General features: G+C 44.0%; 1 protein-coding gene across 1 annotated transcript in view; it reads left to right on the top strand.

Annotated features, from left to right (window-relative positions):
- VPS33A (VPS33A core subunit of CORVET and HOPS complexes) overlaps positions 1–22815 on the top strand; it is a 35263-nt gene extending 12448 nt beyond the window's left edge. Inside the window, exons 8-13 of the mRNA XM_040347184.1 lie at positions 9217–9343; positions 13709–13776; positions 16025–16162; positions 20040–20177; positions 21155–21323; positions 21444–22815. Coding sequence (XP_040203118.1) covers positions 9217–9343; positions 13709–13776; positions 16025–16162; positions 20040–20177; positions 21155–21323; positions 21444–21637 — 834 coding nt within the window. The 3' untranslated portion in view covers positions 21638–22815. The remainder of the gene's footprint in view (positions 1–9216; positions 9344–13708; positions 13777–16024; positions 16163–20039; positions 20178–21154; positions 21324–21443) is intronic.
- Positions 22816–23255: the final 440 nt, after the last annotated feature.

The following is a 23255-nucleotide window of genomic DNA, read 5'->3' as shown; positions in this document are numbered from 1 at the left end:
CATGTAATAGGCGAAATGCGTTACCATTTATACTGTTTCTGCTATGTAGCCAATATATCTTCATAACCGGAGTATACTGGTGGCTGGTTTAATATCTGCTTTCAATGGGATGTTCACCAGACATTCATGCCTGTGAATCAGTTGCTGTAATGTAAAGTGGTATCAAACCCAAAACAAAAAAAAATTATATGTTGATGCTTACCAATCCTTAAAAGAGAAGTATGGGAGTATTCTAAAAAAAAAAATAAAAAAAAAATGTTCTCTTCCGTTCATGGACGGACACAGCAGCATCTTGACCTTAGGGTATTATCCTCCTGCTAGGAGATTGACTAGGCAGAAAAACAGCATGTTAAGTGTTAAAAACACATTACAGTACCTCCCAGGGGGTGGTCCCCCCGGGTACATCCCCCCTTCTCCCTGCATCTGCAGCCTCAGTTTTTTTCTGCCTAACACAGGAGAATGACATGGCTCCCTGTGGGCCCATGTGGCCTGGGGATTTTTACAATTTTTTTTTTTTTTTTGCTTTCTCTGCACTTTGGATCCTGACATCTACTATCAACTTGTGACAGGCTGGATACTCGATCCTTGTAGTTCCATCAACCCCCCCCCAGTTCGGCCATCGAGCATGTGACGGCCTTTTAGCTACGCGCTGGGCCGTCCAAGACATGCCACATTGCTCAAGGGGTGGCCGGTGAGCTATATGCTCCAGGGCACATATATGACCGGGCTCTATGTCCGTGTCGCAGTGTGCCGGGCCGACAGCCATGCCGTAACCGCGCGGACCTTGGTTCTGTCTGGGATGCCTTCAGCCAGTCGTCGCAGGACGGGTAAGTAGCAGTCCCCCTGCTCTGGCATGGTGGTGCGGCTGGGCAATCCTGGGGAGGTCGATAGAGGGTCCACCCTGCTTTCCTCTCTCCCTTCCTCCACTCCTCCCTGGGTAGCTGGGTCCGCCGCGAGGTGGGGGTCCACCTGGGGGGGCTCCATCCTAGTACTGGGGGCTGTGTGGCGGGTCCGCTCTCCGTGATGGGGTGCTTTTTGCTGCCATGTGTGCGGGGGACTGCCCAGGTGTTCGCTGCCATGCTGCTGTGTGTGGGTGTCTTTTTGTTTGCACTCACGGCCGCAATTTTGGCGGCACCCGGCACTTTTCACTGGTGTCGGCGGCCATTTTCTTGTAGCAGGTCATTTTCAGAGCGGCAGGTCAGCGGCCATTTTGGGAGGTGTATTTTGCCTCTAGTGGCTGGAATATCGGCGCGAACGGCTCCAGCACACTTCCTGTGGAACGGGACGGGGAAGCACTCTAGGAGGGGGACGACAGCTGTACAGGCCTGGTCGGGGTGGTGAGTCCTCTGGGGGGTCCCCTGTCTCTTTGCTGTGGCCAGGAGGGTGGTCTGTGGGTCTTGCCTTAGATACCAAAGGGTGGATCAACATGGCGTCGGAACCGGACGCATCTCGCCCAGATATGCCTGAATTAACCCTTAGTGCCCCTGCGGTCTCTGTGGACGCAATAGCGGCGATCCTGGAGGCATTTGTTGCCAGGGTGGAAGTGGGGCTTGGACAAAGGGGGGGGGGGGGGTAAAAAGCCCCCCCGCCTTCTTCAGGGGATGCCTCTGACGTGGAATCGGGCCCAGCTACTTCTCCCGGCCCTGGTTTCCGATGTGTCAGAGGATGCAGGCCTGGACCACACAGACAGTGAGGATGACTCTGCATCAGGGTCGGCGCATGATAGGGCGCTGGTTGGAGCTCTTATCACCGCGGTGCGGGATACTCTTAAGATGGAGGATTCGGCGGAGACGTCGGTCCCTTTTGGGTTCCGTAAGCCGGCCCGCACTGCTAAGGTGTTTCCTTGTGTTCCTTATCTGGTAAAGCTTTTGTACAAGGAATGGGATCAGCCACCAAAGGTATTTTTTTTTTTTTTTTTTTTTTTCAGCCCTAAAATGTTTTGCGGTCCGTTATCCATTTGAGGAGAATTTCCTGAAAAAATTGACTTCTCCGTCAGTGGACCCCCTGTGTCCAGACTGAACAAGGCTACGACGTTACCTGTGGAAGGGGCTTCTGCCTTCAAGGACCCCACAGATAGGAGGGCTGAGGCTGTGGCCAGCTCCATGTTCACGGTGGTGGGGTCAGCGGTGCGACCGGTCGTGGCCGGGGCCTTAGTGTCTTACTTACTGAATGGGCTAAGATGTTGCGTCAGGGGTTGGAGGAGCATCAGGCTCCTCCGGACTGTGTGGCGCTGGCCGACCAGTTGGTCTGTGAGTCAGCCCTGGATACGCTTCCCTTGCTCTCCAGAGCCTCGGTCTATGTATGCGGTGGTGTTGCACCGTCTGATCTGGCTGAAGTGTTGGTCTGCGGACCAGTCTTCTAAGAGGGCCTTGGTGGACTTGCCCTTTAGAGGGTGAAAGGCTTTTTGGGGCCTCTCTGGAGGACATTATTAAAGATGCCACGGGAGGTAAGAGCACTCCCACAATCCAGTAAGGGGCCTTGCCAGAGTGCAAAGGTTCAGGAAGGAGTCGGTTCGCTCTATTGTCGTGGCTCTTATCCAGGGATTTCCTGGCGTCCTTGAATATCAAGGACGCATGCTTGCATATCCCCATCTGCTCAAAGCATATGGAGATATGTGGTCGGAGAAGACCACTTTCCATTTGTGGCCCTCCCCTTCGGCGCCGAGGGTTTTCACCTATGTACTTGCTCCGATTCTTGCCCTGCTGAGGCAGCGTGGAATCGCTATTGTAGGATACCTGGACGACATTCTTCTGAGAGCCTCTTCAGGCTCAGAATTGGAGGAAGATGTGTCTATCACCTGCCAGACCCTCCGGGAATTCGGTTGGCTGCTAAATGTTCAGAAGTCGGTGTTGGTACCGTCTCAATGCCTGGAATACCTGGGGCTGGTTCTGGATTCCTCGGAGGCCAGAGTTTTTTTTTTCTTCCCATACAGAAACTACAAATGCAGCGGTTGACAACCCAAAAATGGACGTCGCTTCGCTTTTGCATGCGAGTCCTGGGTCTCATGGTGGCCTCTTTCGAGGCGGTTCCGTATGCTCAATTTCACACTCGAGTGTTACGGATAGAAATTCTGGCGCGTTGGGATAAGTGCCCTTTGTCTCTGGATTGCCAAATCCGGGTGAGTCGTCTGGTTAGGTCCTCCCTAGTGTGGTGGCTGTCGTCTCCGGTTCTTCGGGCCGGGAAGTCATTCCTTCCGTGTCATTGGACGGTGGTCACGACGGACGCCAGCCTCACCGGCTGGGGGGGCGTGTGGGGTGTTCAGTCGGCCCAGGGGCGCTGGACTCGGGAAGAATCCCGCCTGCCGATCAATGTCCTGGAACTCCGGGCGATCAAGCTGTGCCTCTCCAAGTGGTCTCTAGGACTACAAGGCCGCCCTGTCAGGATCCAGTCTGACATAAGCCACAGCCTTGGCAGTGTCCATCATCAGGGGGGCACAAGAAGCTCGGCTGCAGTGACGGAAGTCGCTCACATCCTCAGATGGGCCAAACCGTACGTTCCGGCTCTATCGGTCGTGCAAATTCTGGGCGTACAGAACTGGCAAGCTGACTACCTGAGTCGCCATACGCTAGACCAAGGAGAGTGGTCGCTACACCCGGACGTGTTTCAGAGTGTGTGTCTAAAATGGGGCACGCCAGACGTGGATCTCCTGGCATCGTGACTCAATCGAAAGGTGTTAAGGTTTGTGGCCAGGTCAAAAGACCCGTGGGCGGACGCGTCGGATGCATTGGTGGTGCCGTGGGATCAATATCGCCTAATCTATGCCTTTCCTCGTTTGTTCCGCAGAGTGGAAGCCGAAAGGGATACTGACAATCCTAATTGCTCCGGATTGGCCTTGCCGTCCCTGGTACGCAGATCTGGTGCGTCTGGTGGCAGATGTTCCTTGGCGCTTGCCACTGCGAGACGACCTTCTGTCGCAGGGTCCTATTTTTCATCTTGCTTTAACGGCATGGCTATTGAAAGCCAGGTGCTGAGGGACCGAGGTCTGTCGGACTCGGTGATCTCTACCATGCTGTGGGTGCGGAAGTCTACTTCCCGGAAGATTTACCATCGTACGTGGAAGGCTTACATCTCTATGTGTGAGGAGATGAAGTGGCATCCACATGCATATGTGATTTACAGGATTCTGCTGTTTTTACAGCATGGAGTGGACCAGGCACTCACCTTAAGTACGATTTAAGGGGCAGATTTCGGCCTTGGCTGTTTTCTTTCAGCGACCCTTGGCAGCGCACTCTCTGGTACGTACGTTTGTGCAGGGGGTTCGGCATGTGGCCCCTCCGGTACGTCATCCACTGCCTCCGTGGGACTTGAATTTAGTTCTCTCGGTGCGTCAGAAGCCCCCGTTTGAGAACGTTAGGGAGATTCCCTTATTGACTCTTTCCCAGAAGGTGTGTGGGGTTTTTAATTTTTTTGGGTGGCGATTTACATCGGTCAGACGGGTTTCTGAATTGGCGGCCTTGTCTTGCAAGGCTCCCTATTTGGTCATCCACAAGGATAAGGTGGTGCTGCATCCGCAGCCGTCGCTCCTTCTTAAGGCTGTTTTGGCCTTTCACCAAAAGAGGCTACGTTGTATTCTTTGGACGTAGTTCGAGCCCTATGGGTGTAACTGTCTGCTACGGCTCCGTTCCAGCGGTTGGATTCACTGTTCATGTCGGTGACTGATCCTAAGAAGGGTCTGGCGGTCTCGTCGGCCACCATTACTAGGTGGATCAGACAGGTCGTGCTTCAGGCCTATGCTCTAAAGGGGCGGGCGCCCCCCTTCCCGGTTTCGGCGCATTCGACGAGGGCAATTGGTGCCTCTTGAGCTTTCCGCCATCAAGCATCTGTTTCCCAGGTGTGTAAGGCAGCAACCTGGTCGTCGGTCCACACCTTCTCAAGGTTGATGTGAGTGCATTTTTCCCACACTGCTTGGGGACGTCCCTAAGGTCAAGATGCTGCGGTGTCCATCCATGAACGGAAGAGAAAATAGGATTTTTGTACTCACCGTAAAATCCATTTCTCGGAGTTCATGAACGGACACAAAACTGAGGATGCATGGAGAAGGGGGATGTACTCGTGGGGGGGGGGGGAACCGCCCCCTGGGAGGTACTGTAATGTGTTTTTAACACTTAACATGCTGTTTTTCTGCCTAGTCAATCTCCTAGCAGGAGGATAATGCCCTAAGGTCAAGATGCTGCTGTGTCCGTCCATGAACTCAGAGAAATGGATTTTACGATGAGTACAAAAATCCTATTTTTTTTTTTTTTTTTTTTTACAACCGTACTTACCCAGGTGGATGCAGCATCGGTCTGATGTTGCATATTTTCTCTAAGGCTGAGAACCCAGTGATCAAACACTGCTGATCTCTCAATTCTCAGAGCTCCCTGAGCAGAGAGCTTGTAATTGTCAGTCTCTGCTCTGCCCCTTCGGAGCTCACTGGAGCTCTGGGCTGGGCGGGAGCAGCCGGTTCAGGCTCTCAGCGGCTCGCAGAGAGGCTGAGCCGGTCCAGGCATGTAGGCGGATCTCAGCCTGGACTGGCTCTGTGACAACAGGCTTTAGCCCACGGTCTGGTGAAAACGGCATGAAGAAAAAGTGCACTCCTGTGATCCACAGGGGAAGTACAGCCAAACACGCTTCGGCTGTACTTCTCCTTTAAATGTGGTGGTTGCCTTAGTTTTCTATGCATTAACCACTTCCAGACCTTAGGTGTTTTTCAGATTTGGTGTTTGCAAGACTAAAACAGTTTTTTTTCTGCTAGAAAATTATTTAAAACCCCCAAACATTATATATATATATATATATATATATATATATATATATATATATATATATATATATATATATATATATATATATATATATATATATAAAAAAAAAAAAAAATTATATATAACACCCTAGAGAATAAAATAGTGGTCATTGCAATACTTTTTTGTCACACCGTATTTGCGCAGCGGTCTTACAAGCGCACTTTTTTTTTTTTTTTTTTTTTTAAATTCACTTTTTTGAATTAAAAAATAAGACAACAATAAATTTGGCCCAATTTTTTTATATATTGTGAAAGATAATGTTACGCCGAGTAAAATGATACCCAACATGTCACGCTTAAAAATTGTGCCCGCTCGTGGCATGGCGTCAAACTTTTACCCTTAAAAATCTTGATAGGCGATGTTTAAAAAATTCTAGAGGTTGCATTTTTTTTGCTACAGAGTAGCTCTATGGCTAGAATTATTGCTCTCGCTCTAACGATCGCGGCGATACCTCACTTGTGTGATTTGAACACCGTTTTCATATGCGGGCGCTACTCGCGTATGCATTCGCTTCTGTGCGCGAGCTCGTCGGGACGGGGCGATTTAAAAAATTTTTTTTGGGGTTTTCTTATTTATTTTTATTTTATTACTTTTTACACTGAAAAAAAATAAATAAAAAAAAATTGATCACTTTTATTCCTATTACAAGGAATGTAAACATCCCTTGTAATAGAAAGAAGCATGACAGGTCCTCTTAAAGCGGGGGTTCACCCTATCGACGGGAAAAAAAAAAAAAAAAATGTATTTTACCTTAAAATCAGGCATTGTAGCGCGAGCTACAGTATGCCTGTCCCGAATTTTTTACCCCCGTACTCACCTTGTAGTCGTCCATCGAAGATACCGGGGAATGGGCGTGCCTCTGGAGACGGAGGATGATTGACGGCCGGCTCTGGCGCGTCACGCTTCTCCGGAAATAGCCGAAATAGGCTTGGTCTTCACGACGCGTGCGCATAGCCTGTGCGCAGGCGCCGTGAAGAGCCGAGACCTACTCCGGCTGTCTTCGGGGAGAGTGACGTGCCAGGGCCGGCCGTCAATCATCCTCCCTCTCCATAGGCACGCCCATTCCCCGCGGGAGCCGGAATCTACGATGGACGACTACAAGGTGAGTACGGGGTTAAAAAAATCGGGACAGGCATACTGTAGCTCGCGCTACAATGCCTGTCTCGATGGTAAAATCATGGGATTGTGGGTGAACTACCGCTTTAAATATGAGATCTGTGGTCAAAAAGACCTCAGATCTCATTTGGGCTTAAATGCAAAAAAAAATAAAAAATTGGAAATGTCATTTTTTCAAATGACAAAAAAAAAAAATTGTCTCTTTAAGAGGCTGGGCGGGACTGACGTTTTGACGTCACTTCCGCCCAGCAGAGCTATGGGGACGGGCGAAGGAGATTTTTCCTTCAGTCTCGTCCCCGCTCAGCTGCCGAATGGTCCCGATCGCCTCCGCCGCTACCGACTGCGGCGGGAGGGGGAGGGGCCCTCTCCCGCCACCGATAACGGCAATCTCGCGGCGAATCCGCCGCGGAGACCGCCGTTATCGTTTACCAGACCGCGCACACTAAAGATTGATACCTCGGTTGTGGCAGCAGCTGCTGCCGTTACCGAGATATCAATCTTTAAAAAATGGACGTACATCGTCGTGCGCAGGTCTGGAAGTGGTTAAAGAGTGCCAGTGGGGGACCCCAAAGAGGAGGATTGGGGCTGCTTTGTGCAAAACTATTGCACAGAGCAGGTAAGTAAGACATTTGTTCTTTAAAAAAAATCCTTTACAATCACTTTCAATTTTAAAGGGTTTGTAAACCCTTGTGTTTATTTCACCTTGATGCATCCTATGGAAGTGAAACGGCTGATGGCTTCCATAAAGCTGCTGTACACGTTTTGTCCATAACTATTTAATGAGGTGTGACTATAAACCCTGCTGTCTCGTTCTATGGAATTAGGACAGGTTACAGGCCTAAGACAACAGCTGATAACCTGCAGAAGCTGAATGGTCCCTGTCTTTTGACAAAAGGTTAATTTCATAGCATAATCTAAATCGGTCCATCTTAAATACTGAAACTGAACAAAAGACGTCAATAGAAAGTGATAATGAGATTTGCTGCCCTGCCAAAATTGGAGATTTAACACCTTAGAGTCATTATCACCCTCGTGCCAGGACTTGCCCAGTGTGGTCACACCGAATCCTTGCAGTCCCACTGCTATCTGTAAATCTTGTGTTTAAGTGCTAAAGCAGTGCATTATCCCTTTCATTGTACTTGGTGATATAGTTTGCCATGTGATATGGATCTGATTATAAAATTGCACATAGCAAAAAAATATTGGGTCAATGTGTCACAGGGTTCTGTATGTGCTTATTTTGTCACACCAGTACATGCATCCTCCCTTGTAAACTGTTATTGGGTGATTTAAATTGTTCTACATGTCAAATAGTGCCTCCATTTGTTACCCCCACCTTTCGGTATGTGACCGAATATTGTGTAACCAATGTCAGCTGGTAGTGTGATATGTAATCTTTGTCAGTATAGAGCCTTTTGTTAAGCCAACAAGGCAATTGGCATAAATGTCTGAATGAAGTCTTATTGTGCCTGCAACCACCCTTTGTTGCCATAGCTAGCTTTACAGATTAGTACTGTTACAACTTATCTGCCGTCTGAGAACTGTTCTGGTATTAGAGAGGTACATAAATGGGAGATGACAAAATGTGAACTACGTCAATCCTTCCTTTTTTTTAATAATAATAAAAATAAAAAAAAACTTGCTGTTGACGAGAACATAATAAAAGCCTAAATTGAGGGCATAAGCAGCAGGCTATATGAAAAATTCACAATTAAGCCATTGACAACAGGTACTGACAGTAGCTACTGCTGGATACGTTTAATGCTTTCAGTAAAAGCTCCATTTATAAAAATAGGACATTCTTAACAAATCTTGCCAGTACTAGAAGCTTTACTCTGGTGTTTGTTACGTTGCATTGTTTTAATGGTCAGCATGCATTTTCTATTATCCATGGATCCAAGGATGTTACGTTATTACTGAATTCTTCGCTGTGCTGTCCTGTCCTGACAGTTCGCCACGGACTGATTCGGAACTAAAGGGCTGAACAATTAAATTGTTGCTATAATAATTTATCAGTTTATCCACCATTTTAGATTTATACAAATTGAACAGTTAAAACAGATTTTTTTTTCCTGTTGGCCTTATTGTATTGTACAAGTGTGTCACTGTACATCTGGAAAGAGACATGGAAGCGATACCCCCAGTTTTTTAAGTAATTTGGGGGGAGGGACAGAATCAAAGCTGGCATTGCTGCTAATATTTTAGGGGCATTATATTATTCCTTTAATCATACTTGTAAAGCATTAATTTGTTTGCTGTAACATGTCAGATTTTTCATTTTTTTTTTTTTTTTTTTTTTTTTTATCTACTTTAGGGGAGACACAATGCTAAAACTGTGGGGGAGATCAAACAGTTTGTGTCCCAGCTGCCTCATATGCAGGCTGAAAGGGCGTCCTTGGCCAACCATACATCCATTGCTGAACTCATTAAGGATATAACGAGTAAGATGTCTCATTGTTTCATACAGTATCAGCAAGCGCATATTATTTTGAAGAATTTCTATATCTGTTACCTTTTTGTTTTTTCTTGGTTAGGCCTCATGTACACTGCTGCTGCTAAATGGACATTTAGCAGTTGGCCATTTTTCAACTGCTCCTGAACTCTCCTGTGTTATCTTATCAGTACATGTACACAGGGTCCTTCTAGGCAAGTTGAGTTTAGAGGGGTTTTTTTTTTAACGCAAAAAAAATGGGTTCAGAAGCTGACTTTAGAGGCATTTCAAGTGCCAAACCCTTATAAACGCATCAAGTCGCATTTTGTTTACAGGCATTTTTTCATTTTTGCCTATTTAAAGAAAAAAAACACGGCTAACCATCGCTAAACGCGGTATGTAAACGCGGCAAAACTGACGTTTTAAACGTGGTTTACTATCTGTCAAGTTAAATCTTTCAGGAGAGGTTGTAAAAATGTCCCATGTACATGAAGCCTTAGCCTTCTTCATACCAATGATACCGACTCTACATCTCTTCCATGTAATCTCCCTTGTCCTCCCAAGCACCAACATTAGCATTTCTGCTGCCTTGTCTGTTGGGGTCCTGTATATAACTTAATATGATGTCTGATGGTAAAGAACAAAGCAGCAGGGGCACAGGAGTTTGTAAAACTGATTATCGCAATTTCGTTATTAAAACACAGAACAATTACGTCAAAGATGCCTGTATCTAGCTCAGAGTGCAGAAGGGAGATGGTGTATATACAATACCAAAGACCACACACGCAGACTACTCAGATCAGTGAGCCTCTATGCAATGGCGCTGCACCCCCAAGCCCCCCCCCCCCCGAGGAAAAAGAGGGCAGCTGGTAGCATATATGGGCATACTTCATGCGCCTTTCAGACCAAGCACCACACAGGAGTGGGTGGGTGGCCACATGTCTCAGGGTCCTGCCCCCCTTTGTCAGGCCTTGGTGTGGTGAGGCCCCTGAAACATGTTGTTGCCTACCCACTGCTGTGATGCTGCGTTCATGCACCTCTCAGACCAAGCAGAAGTACGTCTGGAAAAAATCAAGAGATGGTGTTGCGCTAGCATAGAATGGTGTAATTGGTAAAATGTATAAATAACAAATAGTATAATTCAGGCATATGCAATTAACGGACCTCCAGCTTTTGCAAAACTACAAGTCCCATCATGCCTCTGCCTCTGGGTGTCTTGCTTGTGGCTGTCAGAGTCTTGCTATGCCTCATGGGAATTGTAGTTCTGCAACAGCTGGAGGTCCACTAATTGCATATCCCTGGTATAATTGATGACTGAATGTGCAAGTATACAAATTGACTGAAAGATAAAAATCGCTATAAATGCTAAGATAAGGTGCATCCGAAGGTGTACTGAATGAATGTGCAAACAGTGCAGATAAGGTGACTCAGGTGAGCATAAATAAAATCACAACGTAAAGATAATAATATTTGCAGTCGCAGAGGAAATCGCAGGCTGGTGTTATGCTCCAATCAAAATGAATGACTGGACATAACTGATATACAACAATAATGGATGAATAAATCCACACCCGAAAGTGAGCTAGCAAATTACCTTACGGCTGCAAGGTAGGCAGCATTCAATAAAACCAATGGAATCACTTGGGGGGTAGAGGGGATAACTCCTATCCGTCCTTCCAGTGGTGTGGCACCTAGGGGGTTAATAGACCGCTTCCTCTGTGTTTTCTCTGCCCTGTCTGGTGACACGCTTTGGAGCAGTCTTACCTTGCTGACCAACCAGCCTGGAAGGAAGCCTTAACCCCCTAGGTGCCACACCACTGGAAGGACGGATAGGAGTTATCCCCTCTACCCCCGAGTGATTCCATTGGTTTTATTGAATGCCGCTTACCTTGCAGCCGTAAGGTAATTTTCTAGCACACCTTCGGGTGTCACCATACACCGAAGATTCACCAACAAGTCACCTTGCCACCTGCTGATGTAATTTAGCACCCAGCACTTCACTCGCACTTTGCAATTTCTTTTGATTAAATTGCGTTACCTCTTGGACCGAGTCGCAGTTGCATCATCCATCATTGGTGTATATCAGTTATGTTCAGTCATTCATGTTGATTGGAGAATAACACCATCCTGCGATTTCCTCTGCGAGTGCATATACTATTATCTTTATGTTGTGATTTTATTTATGCACCTGAGTCACCTATCTGCACTGTTTGCACATTCATTGAGCACACCTTCGGATGCACCTTATCATTTTATAGCGATTTTTATCTTTCAGTCAGTCTATTTGCATATTTGCACATTCATTTATCAATTATACTATTTTGGTTATTTTATACATTTTACCAATTACACCATTCTATGCTATTGGAGCGCAACACCATTCCATGTCTCACTGTGGGTAGTGGTTGGCCCATACAGTAGTTGCCGCACCTTTACCCTCTGCACACATAGTTTCCACTGTAGCGCAGGAATAACTACTTTACCCATTAAGTACGTCTGTTGAAGCCACCGGCTGTCATCTTTTCTGGTGGGTCTGGCGCCATTGAATGGAGGTTCACTGATCTGAGTAGTCTGTGTGTGTGTGGTCTTTGGCATTGTATATGCCATCTACCTTTTTTTGCACTGAGCTGGATACCGGTTTTACAAAATCCTGCACTCTGTACTGCTTTGTTCGTTTCTATGTACACCATCTGGGTTGGTCCCAGATCTTGGATTAAGGAGCTACAGTATAATTCTCCATATATTGCATTCTCGTCACTCATTATGGACTCTTGTCAGTTTGAGCTATTCTGTATGTGAGCATATGATGGTACTGAATATCCTTTATGTACACTCACCTTTACGTGAAGAAGTGTTGGTTTTTGATGTCAGATGGGCAATGTCTGAGAAGATTGAGTATGTGAAGAGAAACTGTAATATAAAGGTGCCACTTCATTAGTTTATGTCCAGACTAGAGCAGGTGGGAGAATGGATGGACAGCCGCACTCCAAAAAGTCTTGTTGAAAAAAGACGTGCTCTTTATTGTAAAAAGGAAAAAATGCACAGCACACAACAGCATACAGTGGGATAGACAGCTGACGCGTTTCGCATTAACAACTAATGCTTAGTCATAGCTAGTCAGCTATGACTAAGCATTAGTTGTTAATGCGAAACGCGTCAGCTGTCTATCCCACTGTATGCTGTTGTGTGCTGTGCATTTTTTCCTTTTTACAATAAAGAGCACGTCTTTTTTCAACAAGACTTTTTGGAGTGCGGCTGTCCATCCATTCTCCCACCTGCTTAATTCTATGCATTGCCAGCACCCATGTGATTCCTGAGTGGACATTGATTATCTGCCTGTGCTCACCTGGAGCGGCGGTCTCCCTACCTATCGTTATGTCCAGACTAGGCTTAATTTGTTTTCAGCAGGATGTGCCGATTTTGAGGACTACAGGGATCCTACTTCACCAAGGCTGAGCTGCCTGAGGGTAAAAGTCTGTAAAATGCTAGGCCTAGGGATCAGTGAAACAAATAGTCGCTGAGGACTGTCTAAATTTGCTGCTCCAGCTTGATGTTTGGCACCTGAAATGCGATGGCACCTCTTGTTGAACACAAAGCCTATTCTGGACTTCTACCAGTTGAGTGAGGCATAAATCTTCCAATTCCTTCCACGATTGCACAGGGACAGCTCTAAAAAGGGTCGATGGGACTAAATGGGCTGCATACTAATCTCCACAAACCTCTCATCCTAAACCCAGGACAACAAGCAGTTTTTAGCAGTCCCTCAATTTCTAGACATGACTGCTTTGTTTGACAGCTTAATACTTCTCATTTATCACTACTCTCCTCATTTCCTGTAGATTTTAAACTCCTGCAGGCAGAGTCATCCCCCATCCTTTTGTATAATTGTCATTGAAATTGTTAACATTGAACTCCCAGACAGACTGAGATTACCACAGCCCTGGCACAGAGCAGAGTGCACTAATTTTTTTTTTTTTTTTTTTTTCTGGTACATTTAAGGAATACACATGTGAAAGTACCCTACTAATAGTAAAGTAAAGGAGCAGCAGCAGACTGACACAATTTTCCCTCTGCTCACTTTGCTGTCTACTCCTGTCAGCTTTACCTTATTGCCACATTTTAATTCTAATGCCTCATCTGATAAGTTCATGACCTGAGTGCTGCTCTACAAGGTATTCCAAAGGGCTGATACCAAGTCCAATTCAGGTACTTACAAAAATATATTTTTTATTCATTATTACAGAGAAGCATTCATGTGAGCACTTCTGTTTCTAAGGTAATAGGATGGGCATATTTTTATTATGCTTTGTTACCAATCTCAAGAATGCTATTTTAACCTAGTGTGTGTTTGTTTGTTTTTTTTCTTTCTTTTTAGCTTCAGAGGATTTTTTTGATAAATTAACAGTGGAGCAAGAATTTATGTCGGGTTTTGACACGGACAAGGTTAGTTCTATTTTTAAATTGCCGAAACTATCTTCTTTTTGATAAAATGTGGGGTAAATGGATTGCTAGTCCACTCACGTTGACCTCTCTAGACCCAGGATATTAGAATCTCTGGCCTGGATTCAGATACAATGGTGTATCTATCGGCTTGTGTAACGTATCTCTGATACGTTACGCCGCCATAACTTAGGGCGCAAGTTCCGTATTCATAAAGAACTTGCGCCCTAAGTTACAGCGCCGTATCGTATGTGGTCCGGCGTAAGCCCGCCTAATTCAAATGTGGATGATGTGGGCGTGTTTTATATAAATTAATTGTGACCCCACATATTTGACGTTTTTTTACGAACGGCGAATGCGCCGTTCGTGAAAGAATCCCAGTGCGCATGCTCGAAATTATGCCGCAAATCGTCAATGCTTTAGATGTGAACGTAACTTACTTGCAGCCCTATTCGCAAAACGACGTAAAATTTTCAAAATTCAGCGCGGGAACGACGTCCATACTTAACATCGGATACGCCTCATATAGCAGGGATAACTTTACACCGGAAAAAGCCTAACGTAAACGACGTAAAAAAATGCGCCGGGCGGACGTACGTTTCTGAATTGGCGTATCTACCTAATTTGCATATTCCTTGCGTAAATCTACGGAATCGCCACCTAGCGGCCAGCGTAAATATGCAGCCTAAGATACGACGGTGTAAGACACTTACGCCGGTCGGATCTTAGGGAAATCTATGCGTAACTGATTCTATGAATCAGTCGCATAGATACGACCCTGCAACTCAGGCCCCGTACACACCATAGAATCCATCCGCAGATAAATCCCAGCAAATGGGTTTCAGCGGATAGATCCTATGGTGTGTACACGCCAGCGGATCTGTTTCCGCGGATATATCTCCCCTGGGATGGATTCCAGCAGATCGAATATTGGCTGACATGCAGAACATATCCATCTGCTGGAGTCCATCCCAACGGATGGATCCGCTGGTCTGTATAGACTCACCGGATCCATCCGTCCGAAGGGATCCCCCGCATGCGTCGCAATGATTAGACGCATGCGTGGAATTCCTTATATGACAGCGTCGCGCACGTCGCCGCGTCATAATCGCGGCGACGGCGCGACACGTCATCGCCAGAGGATTTCGGCGCGGATTTCAATGCGATGGTGTGTACACTCCATCGCATGAAAATCCGCCGAAATCCTCGAGAGGATTTATCCGCGGAAACGGTCCGCTGGACCGTATTCGCGGATAAATTCTATCGTGTGTATGGGGCCTCAGAGTTACGACGGCGTATCCGGAGATACGCCATCGTAACTGCTATCTGAATCCTGGCCTGTGTGTATTCTAATCCACATCATGGGCCTGTTCCTATTCTTGCACAGTGGTACTCATTGTATCTGTAACGTCTGTGGTTGATGTAAGTTAAAGACATTTGATGCTTTGTATTTCTTTTTCTTCTCTTGTACTATTTTTGTACATTTCAAGAAAATAACTAAAATATATCTTTAAAAAAAAAGTCTTCTTAGGTTCTCTCGATCTGCTTTTTGTCTCCCTTTTCATCTCCTCCCACATGCTTGCCTCTACCATTCTGTGGAATGCCCTACCCCAATCTGTCTGGGTGTCCTCTACTCTGTGTGCCTTTTTTTCAGGTGATTCTGAAAATGTATTTCTTAAGGAAAGCCTGCCCTGATTATACCTAACAACTGAAATGTTACTTTCTCCATCAAACTCGTCCCCCAACAGTTATTACCTTTTGAATCACTTGGTGGCCCCCTTTTTTGATTGCAAACTCTCAGGAGTAAGGTCCTCCTTTTTCCTCTTGCCTTCAATTGCTTTGCAACTGTACTTCCTTTAAATTGTAAAGCGCTGTGTAAACTGCTGATTCTATATAATGTACTATTAGAATTAAGTTATTATTATAATTCCATGTCTGTCTGTAGTTCTCTTTATAGAAACCAGATAGGGTGTTTAGTGCAGCACAAACTAGTTATCCCATTTTATTCCCATGTTGCCACAGTCTGCGCACTCCGTGACCAATAAGGGCAAATATTTCAATAACTTGGAGGAATATTCTGTAGGAATTCAATAGTGCCATTATCAACTGTGCTTCTGGTTTTTGTAGCCATCTGTGTTCTGCCCTTCCTTCAAAAGGTGTCCAGATAAATCTCCTCCAGGTAAAAAGAAAATCCTGTTATTAATTACTGATTTTTTTTTTTCTTTTTTTTTTTTTTTTCTTTTTGGACCAGGTAAATCCCCACATAGAAGATCGCATTGCAAAGAGAGACCCCCTGATAGAAGTCTTACGACTAATCTGCCTTCAGTCTGTGTGCAACACTGGGCTCAAGCAGAAAGTGCTGGACTTCTACAAGAAGGAGATTCTGCAGGTGAGTTTCACGGATTGTTTTTGTATGTGAAATGCCTGATGGGGAATATAATTTAAAAGTATCAAAAGCAGTGCCAGTCTTTATGAGCTGGTATACACAGGTTTTTAAGAATCGCCCCCCCCCCCCCCCCCCCCCCCCCCCTCCTTTTTTTTTTTTTTTTTTTTTTTTTTTTTGTATAATCAGTATTTTATTTTAGAAAATAACATAAACCAGGACAAGTCCAACAGGTAATGGTAAAATAAAAAAACATCGACCTCACAGTAAAACCATAAATGTAAATAAGAAAAAAAAAATATATAGATATATATAATCTCAGCCACCAATTGTGCAAGTTCTCCCACTTAAAAAGATGAGAGGCCTGTAATTGTCATCATAAGTATACCTCAACTATGAGAGACCAAATGTGAAAACTAATCCAGACAATTACATTGTCTGTCTGATTTGGAAAGATTTTTTTTTTTTGCAAATTATGGTGGAAAATAAGTATTTGGTCAATATCAAAAGTCCATCTCAATACTTTGTTATATATATCCTTTGGCAATGACAGAGGTCAAAGGTTTTCTGTAAGTCTTCACAAGGTTGTCACACACTGTTGCTGGTATGTTGGCCCATTCCTCCATGCAGATCTCCTCTAGAGCAGTGATGTTTTTGGGGCTGTCGCTGGGCAACACGGACTTTCAACTCCCTCCAAAGGTTTTCTATGGGGTTGAGATCTGGAGACTGGCTAGGCCACTCCAGGACCTTGAAATGCTTCTTACGAAGCCACTCCTTCGTTGCCCGGGCGGTGTGTTTGGGATCATTGTCATGCTGAAAGACCCAGCCACGTTTCATCTTCAATGCCCTTGCTGATGGGAGGAGGTTTGCACTCAAAATCTTACGATACATGGCCCCATTTATTCTTTCATGTGCACGGATCAGTCGTCCTGTTCCCTTTGCAGAGAAACGGCCCCAAAGCATGATGTTGCCACCCCCATGCTTCACAGTAGGTATGGTGTTCCTTGGTGGCATTCGCTCTCCTCCAAACACGACGAGTTGTGTTTCTACCAAACAGTTCTACTTTGGTTTCATCTGACCATATGACATTTTCCCAATCCTCTTCTGGATCATCCAAATGCTCTCTAGCAAACCTCAGACGGGCCCGGACATGTACTGGCTTAAGCAGGGGGACACGTCTGGCACTGCAGGATCTGAGTCCTTGGTGGCGTAGTGTGTTACTGATGGTAGCCTTTGTTACGTTGGTCCCAGCTCTCTGCAGGTCATTGACTAGTTCCCCCCGTGTGGTTCTGGGATTTTTGCTCACCGTTCTTGTGATCATTTCGACCCCATGGGGTGAGATCTTGCATGGAGCCCCAGATCGAGGGAGATTATCGGTGGTCTTGTATGTCTTCCATTTTCTAATTATTGCTCCCACAGTTGATTTCTTCACACCAAGCTGCTTGCCTATTGCAGATTCAGTCTTCCCAGCCTGGTGCAGGTCTACAAATTTGTTTCTGGTGTCCTTCGACGGCTCTTTGGTCTTCAACATAATGGAGTTTTGAGTGTGACTGTTTGAGGTTTTGGACAGGTGTCTTTCATACTGATAATAATTTCAAACAGTTGCCATTAATACAGGTAATGAGTGGAGGACAGAGGAGCCTCTTGAAGAAGATATAGGTCTGTGAGAGCCAGAAAACGTGCTTGTTTGTAGGTGACCAAATGCTTATTTTCCACCATAATTTGCAAATAAATTCTTTCCAAATCAGACAATGTGATTGTCTGTCTGGATTTGGGCCCTCTCATCTTTTTTAAGTGGGAGAACTTGCACTGCAATGCATTTAAAACGCCATTTTTTTTTTTTTTTTTTTTTTTTTTTTTTTAAGCCTTTCCAGTGTACTTTTAATATTGCATTTAAAGCTAATCCTTCCAGGTTTTTTTTTTTTTTTGAAAAATTAATTTTTTATGATTTTCAAACACTTTTATAGTATACACTCAAACATTAAGGACCGGCCACTACAATACGGTAAGCCATCCCAAAAAAAAGTAAAACAAAACAAGTATTATACAAAAAGAAGTGCATTACATTAAGACTTTTACATGAACATTGTCGTTAAGCTTGCCAACTGGACCCACATCACCTCCTCAGCAGAGACACAACCCGCCCCCCCCCCCCCCCCCCCCCCCCATAATCAACCAAAATATAGGGCTCCATGTGAGACAGCCCACCCATACTCTCCAGAAGATATAAGGTACGAGACCCCTCATATATTTCAGAAAGACCATTCACCTGCCCTGTCAGAGGCAATGGGGTACATAGGGAAAACCTCATGTGGCAAAAAGGATAACATTTAAAAAGGATTTAAACTAGTCTGTTGCAGTGAGAGGTCCCCCAGACCTTATCAAATTTAAGAAGCGCCCCCTGTTCAAATATCTGGCTTTGTAAAAGGGTAGGGTCTTATTCACCAAAGCCTTCCAGGACTCTACCAAAGGAGGAGTAGAACTCTTCCAAGACATGACGATGCTTTTTCTAGCATGAAAAAATAATAATGTAAGTAAGGCCAAAATAATCTCCAGCTTTTACAGATGTTTAAATGATTTGTTTGGACCAGGCTGGTCCAATCAAAGTATTACCTTCACTAATAGATGCAGCAGCTGTGTGCACCGTATAAACTATATGTAGCCTCAGCCGCATACGGTATACAGCGCTATATTCTGGCAGTGGGATGGGAACTTACCATCCTGCTTCCAGAACAAAATCAAATCGGACTGAGTGCTGCTTAGCCATTCACAAGAAGCATGGTATTTTATGAATGAATACAAAGCTTTCAAAGCCAATTGGCTGAGGTGGAGATAGTGATGTCATCTGCCCACCTCTCCGCGTCAGCCAATCAAAGAAAGATTTTTATTCATTCATAGAACACAAAGCTCCCTGTGAATGAAATGACTCTGTTTTGTTCTGAGACCAGGGCAGGAATTTAGCACTGTATACTATATATTACTGAGGCTACATTCAGTTTTTACAGTGCAAACGGCTGCTGCCTCTCTTACCGAAGGGTAATGGTTCATTTGGACAAATTGTTTAAACTTCACTAAAGGCGGAATCCAATCATGTGATTGTGGTCTTGTACCTGTGAATATCTTATTTTAATATCCCATAACATCAAGTTGTCACTGGTCTTGTTGTCTTTTAATCCTGAATACAGATATAACACTATTTTTGGAGCACTCACTATTTAAGTTTAATATAAACAGTTTATGTTAATGTTTTTGCACATTGTTTTGTCCTGCAAGCACTGTCTAGCACATATTTTCTGTTATTTGAAATTATAGCCGGTCATGTGTCGGCACCATAGTAGCCACAGATCTATGTAAACACTAATGCTGCGTACACACGATCGGTTAAACCGATGAGAATGGTCTGATGGACCGTTTTCATTGGTCAAAACCGATCGTGTGTGGGCGCCATTGGTTATTTAAACATCGGTTAAAAAAAAGGCAACTTGTTTTAAAATTAACCGATGGATTCCTAACCGATGGGACAAAAGCGATCGTTAGTAGGCACGAGCATCGGTTAAAAATCCACGCATTCTCAGAATCAAGTCGACGCATGCTTGGAAGCATTGAACTTCGTTTTTTTCAGCACGTTGTTGTGTTTTACGTCACCGCGTTCTGACACGATCGTTTTTTTAACCGATGGTGTGTAGGCGCGACTGACCATCAGTCAGCTTCATCGGTTAACCGATGAAAACGGTCCATCGGTCCGTTCTCATCGGATGGACTGATCGTGTGTACGCGGCCTGAGATAGCGGAGGATTCAGTTCAGCTTTAATCAATCTATTCCCCTTTTTCTTTGTCAGTCTTTTTCAATGTATGAAATTTATTTTTATTTTTCTTCATGCAGACTTATGGATATCAACACATTTTGACTTTACACAATCTGGAAAAGGCAGGGCTTTTAAAATCCCAGACTAGTAGCAGGAATAATTATCCAACTATCAGGAAGACCCTACGACTTTGGATGGATGATGTCAATGAGCAGGTGAGCTGGGGCACATGGTACAGTTTTGAATAAGGCACAATGTAATGTGCAAAGTATAAAGCCCATAGTCCCCAAACAAAATAAGTATTTCGCTGATTTGATGTTAATAGTACTTTTTTTTACATCCATTGATGTATCTGTTTATACTTTTAAAAATAGACAAAATTAGCAAAAGTGATGGTTTTGTCAGTAGCAATTGATTTCAGCTTTCATTTCATGGTAAGCTTAAAGGAAAGCTGTGGCGGCTGACTTCTTCTTCTTCTTCTTCTTCTTCTTCTTTTCTTTTTTTTTTTCTTGAAAATGCTTATTGTCTAACCTGGAACAAATCTGCAGATTGGAACATAATAAAAGATTGTTTTTTCAGTTTTGCTTCTCGTGGAACAAAGTACATGTAATACTTTGTCCCCTGTTGCTAGGTGCTTCCTAAGCCTAGCTATGAGGTCGGACTGGGCACCTCATTCTTTCCCACAGCTGTCCAACAACGTGGTTGGGAAGATGACGGCCATTTTATAGTGGCTGCTTGTCTTGGCTCTGAGCACTTGCCTGGGACAAGCGGTGGCAAGAATAATGCAGCAGGAAAGGTGGCCAGTCTCTATCCTCTCTGTGACTTTACAGATCTGCAAGCTTGTTTCAGGTTGGTAACTCTGAAAGTATTAAAGTGAGTGGCTTGTCATAGCAGCTGAACAACTACAGTAGTATTTTCAAAAGGTGGGTCAGGTATGGCAGCCTCCATACTTTTATTATGACAGGTATACTTTAAACAAGATCTGGTTTCTAAGGGCAATAACTCCAAATTTGTAACCTTATTTTCTTTTTGGTCATTTTAAACAAATCTGCCTCTAAAGCCAGCTCCATCTATGGCTTTAGTTTTGACTGTAGAAGACACGCTACACTGTTTATCATTTGCTTTCTCTGTTTATTACCATATGACTTGTATGAAAAACGATTCTAAGCCCAGTTATTTTTTTTACATACAGAATCCAAATGACATCTCCTATGTGTACAGTGGCTATGCTCCTCTCAGTGTGCGTCTGGCACAAATACTGGTCCGACCTGGTTGGAGAAGCATTGAGGAGGTCCTAAAACTCCTTCCTGGGCCCCAGTTTGAAGAGCGCCAGTCACTGCCTCCCGGTCTGATGAAGAAACGTATGTAAAATATTTAACCTTGTATACATATTATTTATTATATTGTATATAATTTTTTTTTTTTTTTTTTTTTTTTTTTTTTAATCTTTTGTATAATTACCTGTCTCTCTTTTACTGCAGGTCAGCAGGGTGAGAACAAGGTGATGCTCATTTTTTTCCTTGGTGGAGTGACATTTGCAGAAATTGCTGCCCTTAGATTTCTGTCTCAGTTGGAGGATGGTGGAACAGAATATATCATTGCCACTACAAAACTTATCAATGGCACAACATGGATTAAATCTCTGATGGAAAAGCATCAAGCAGAGCCATGTTAAAGATTACGTTGGGCTTTTTCTGCAACATTGAAGAACCAAGATCTTTTATAGAAGCAGCCAAGGCAAGCATCAAGACTACCAAATGTTTGGTGCTTTGAGTATTGTGTGCAGTCCAAAGTGCCCCTGGATTTGTTACTTGTTGCTTTTGGGCCAACAAAAGACCTTTGTACACACATCTTATAGCAGCACTCCAAAGGCAGGGCCTAAACGTGTTTCATGTTCAGCAAGAAACAGGAGCTAAATACTTGCAGTTGGTGTATGAAATAATGTAATTTCTGCAGCTGTAGATGAGACCACACACAATGAAGAGGAATTCTGCGCTGAGTGTTTCATTAATAAAAACCAGACATTTAAATAAGCGGCTTAATAAAAAATTATGTGTGTACTTGGCTGCACAAAATCGAAGAGACATGGAGAACAAGGCAACATTGAGAAACGTAGTCCTCTATGGCTTTGTGTATGATCTGTATACAGAAATATAAATGTATATAAACTGTATAGTTAATCCATTAGTAACTGTACATAAACTTACAATGCTGCAGGCATGCCTAGCTGTGGCTACACACGGTTGTACAAAACATTAAAACAGAATGGAGCTCTATGTAATTCACAACTTTGGGCCCTCAATTTGTACTAGGATGCCCTCTAACATAATCTGCATACAGTGCAGCCCAAAAAAATAAAGCTTTCGTTAGAGGCAACTAAAGGAGGATATATGTTAGCTGCAAAATGTGAATATATTTCAGGTATGCCATCAGAGATGCTCAAGTGTAAGTTATAGGGCAAAGGGTCTGTTAAAAAAAAAAAAAAAAAAAAAAAAAAGTAAAAAAAAAAAAAAATATAAACACACCATTTAGCTTCCTGTCAAGATGTGGTTTTGGAGGAACTACGTATTGGAGTTGACACTGAAAGCTTAGGAGACGCAGACGCATGCAACTAAAGGGGCAAGAGCAGAATTACAGACCTCTAACTTGGCCAAACGATAGTCACACATGTTACAACCTAACACCTTTTTGTTGACTATACAGAAACCGATAATTGATCAATTATTCAGAAATTCAATGATTCCAAAGGTCCTTTCCTTTAGAAATAACTGTTTGTCACAATAAATGGAGGTTTAGTTGCAATTTGATTTTTTTACAATAAAATATTCTTTACTGATCAAATCACACATTTAATAATACTGGTGGTGTTTTGAATGTTTCTATTCATTGAGCATGATATTGACCTATCATGTTTTATAATGTGTACATAACCACCAAGATTACAAGGGGCACAGTGTTTTCATTTTACCAGAGAGAGTAATCTGTCAGTCTTCTCAATTCCGCAAACCTGACACTAATGCCGCATACACACGATCATTTTTCAGCATGAAAATAACGTTGTTTTTAAAAAACGTCATTTAAAATGATTGTGTGTGGGCTGCACATCGTTTTTCATGTTCTGAAAAACGACATTTTTTTTTGTTTTGTTACGTCGTTTTAAACTATATTGTTTTTCAGGTTGTAAAAAATGATCGTGTGTCGGCTAAAACGACGTTAAAAACCTGCGCATGTTCAGAAGCAAGTTATGAGACGGGAGCACTCGTTCTGGTAAAACTACCGTTCGTAATGGAGTA

This window comes from Rana temporaria, chromosome 1 (assembly GCF_905171775.1).
Source record: "Rana temporaria chromosome 1, aRanTem1.1, whole genome shotgun sequence".
Classification (NCBI taxonomy): Eukaryota; Metazoa; Chordata; class Amphibia; order Anura; family Ranidae; genus Rana; species Rana temporaria.
This window is presented reverse-complemented; position numbering and strand designations above follow the sequence as displayed.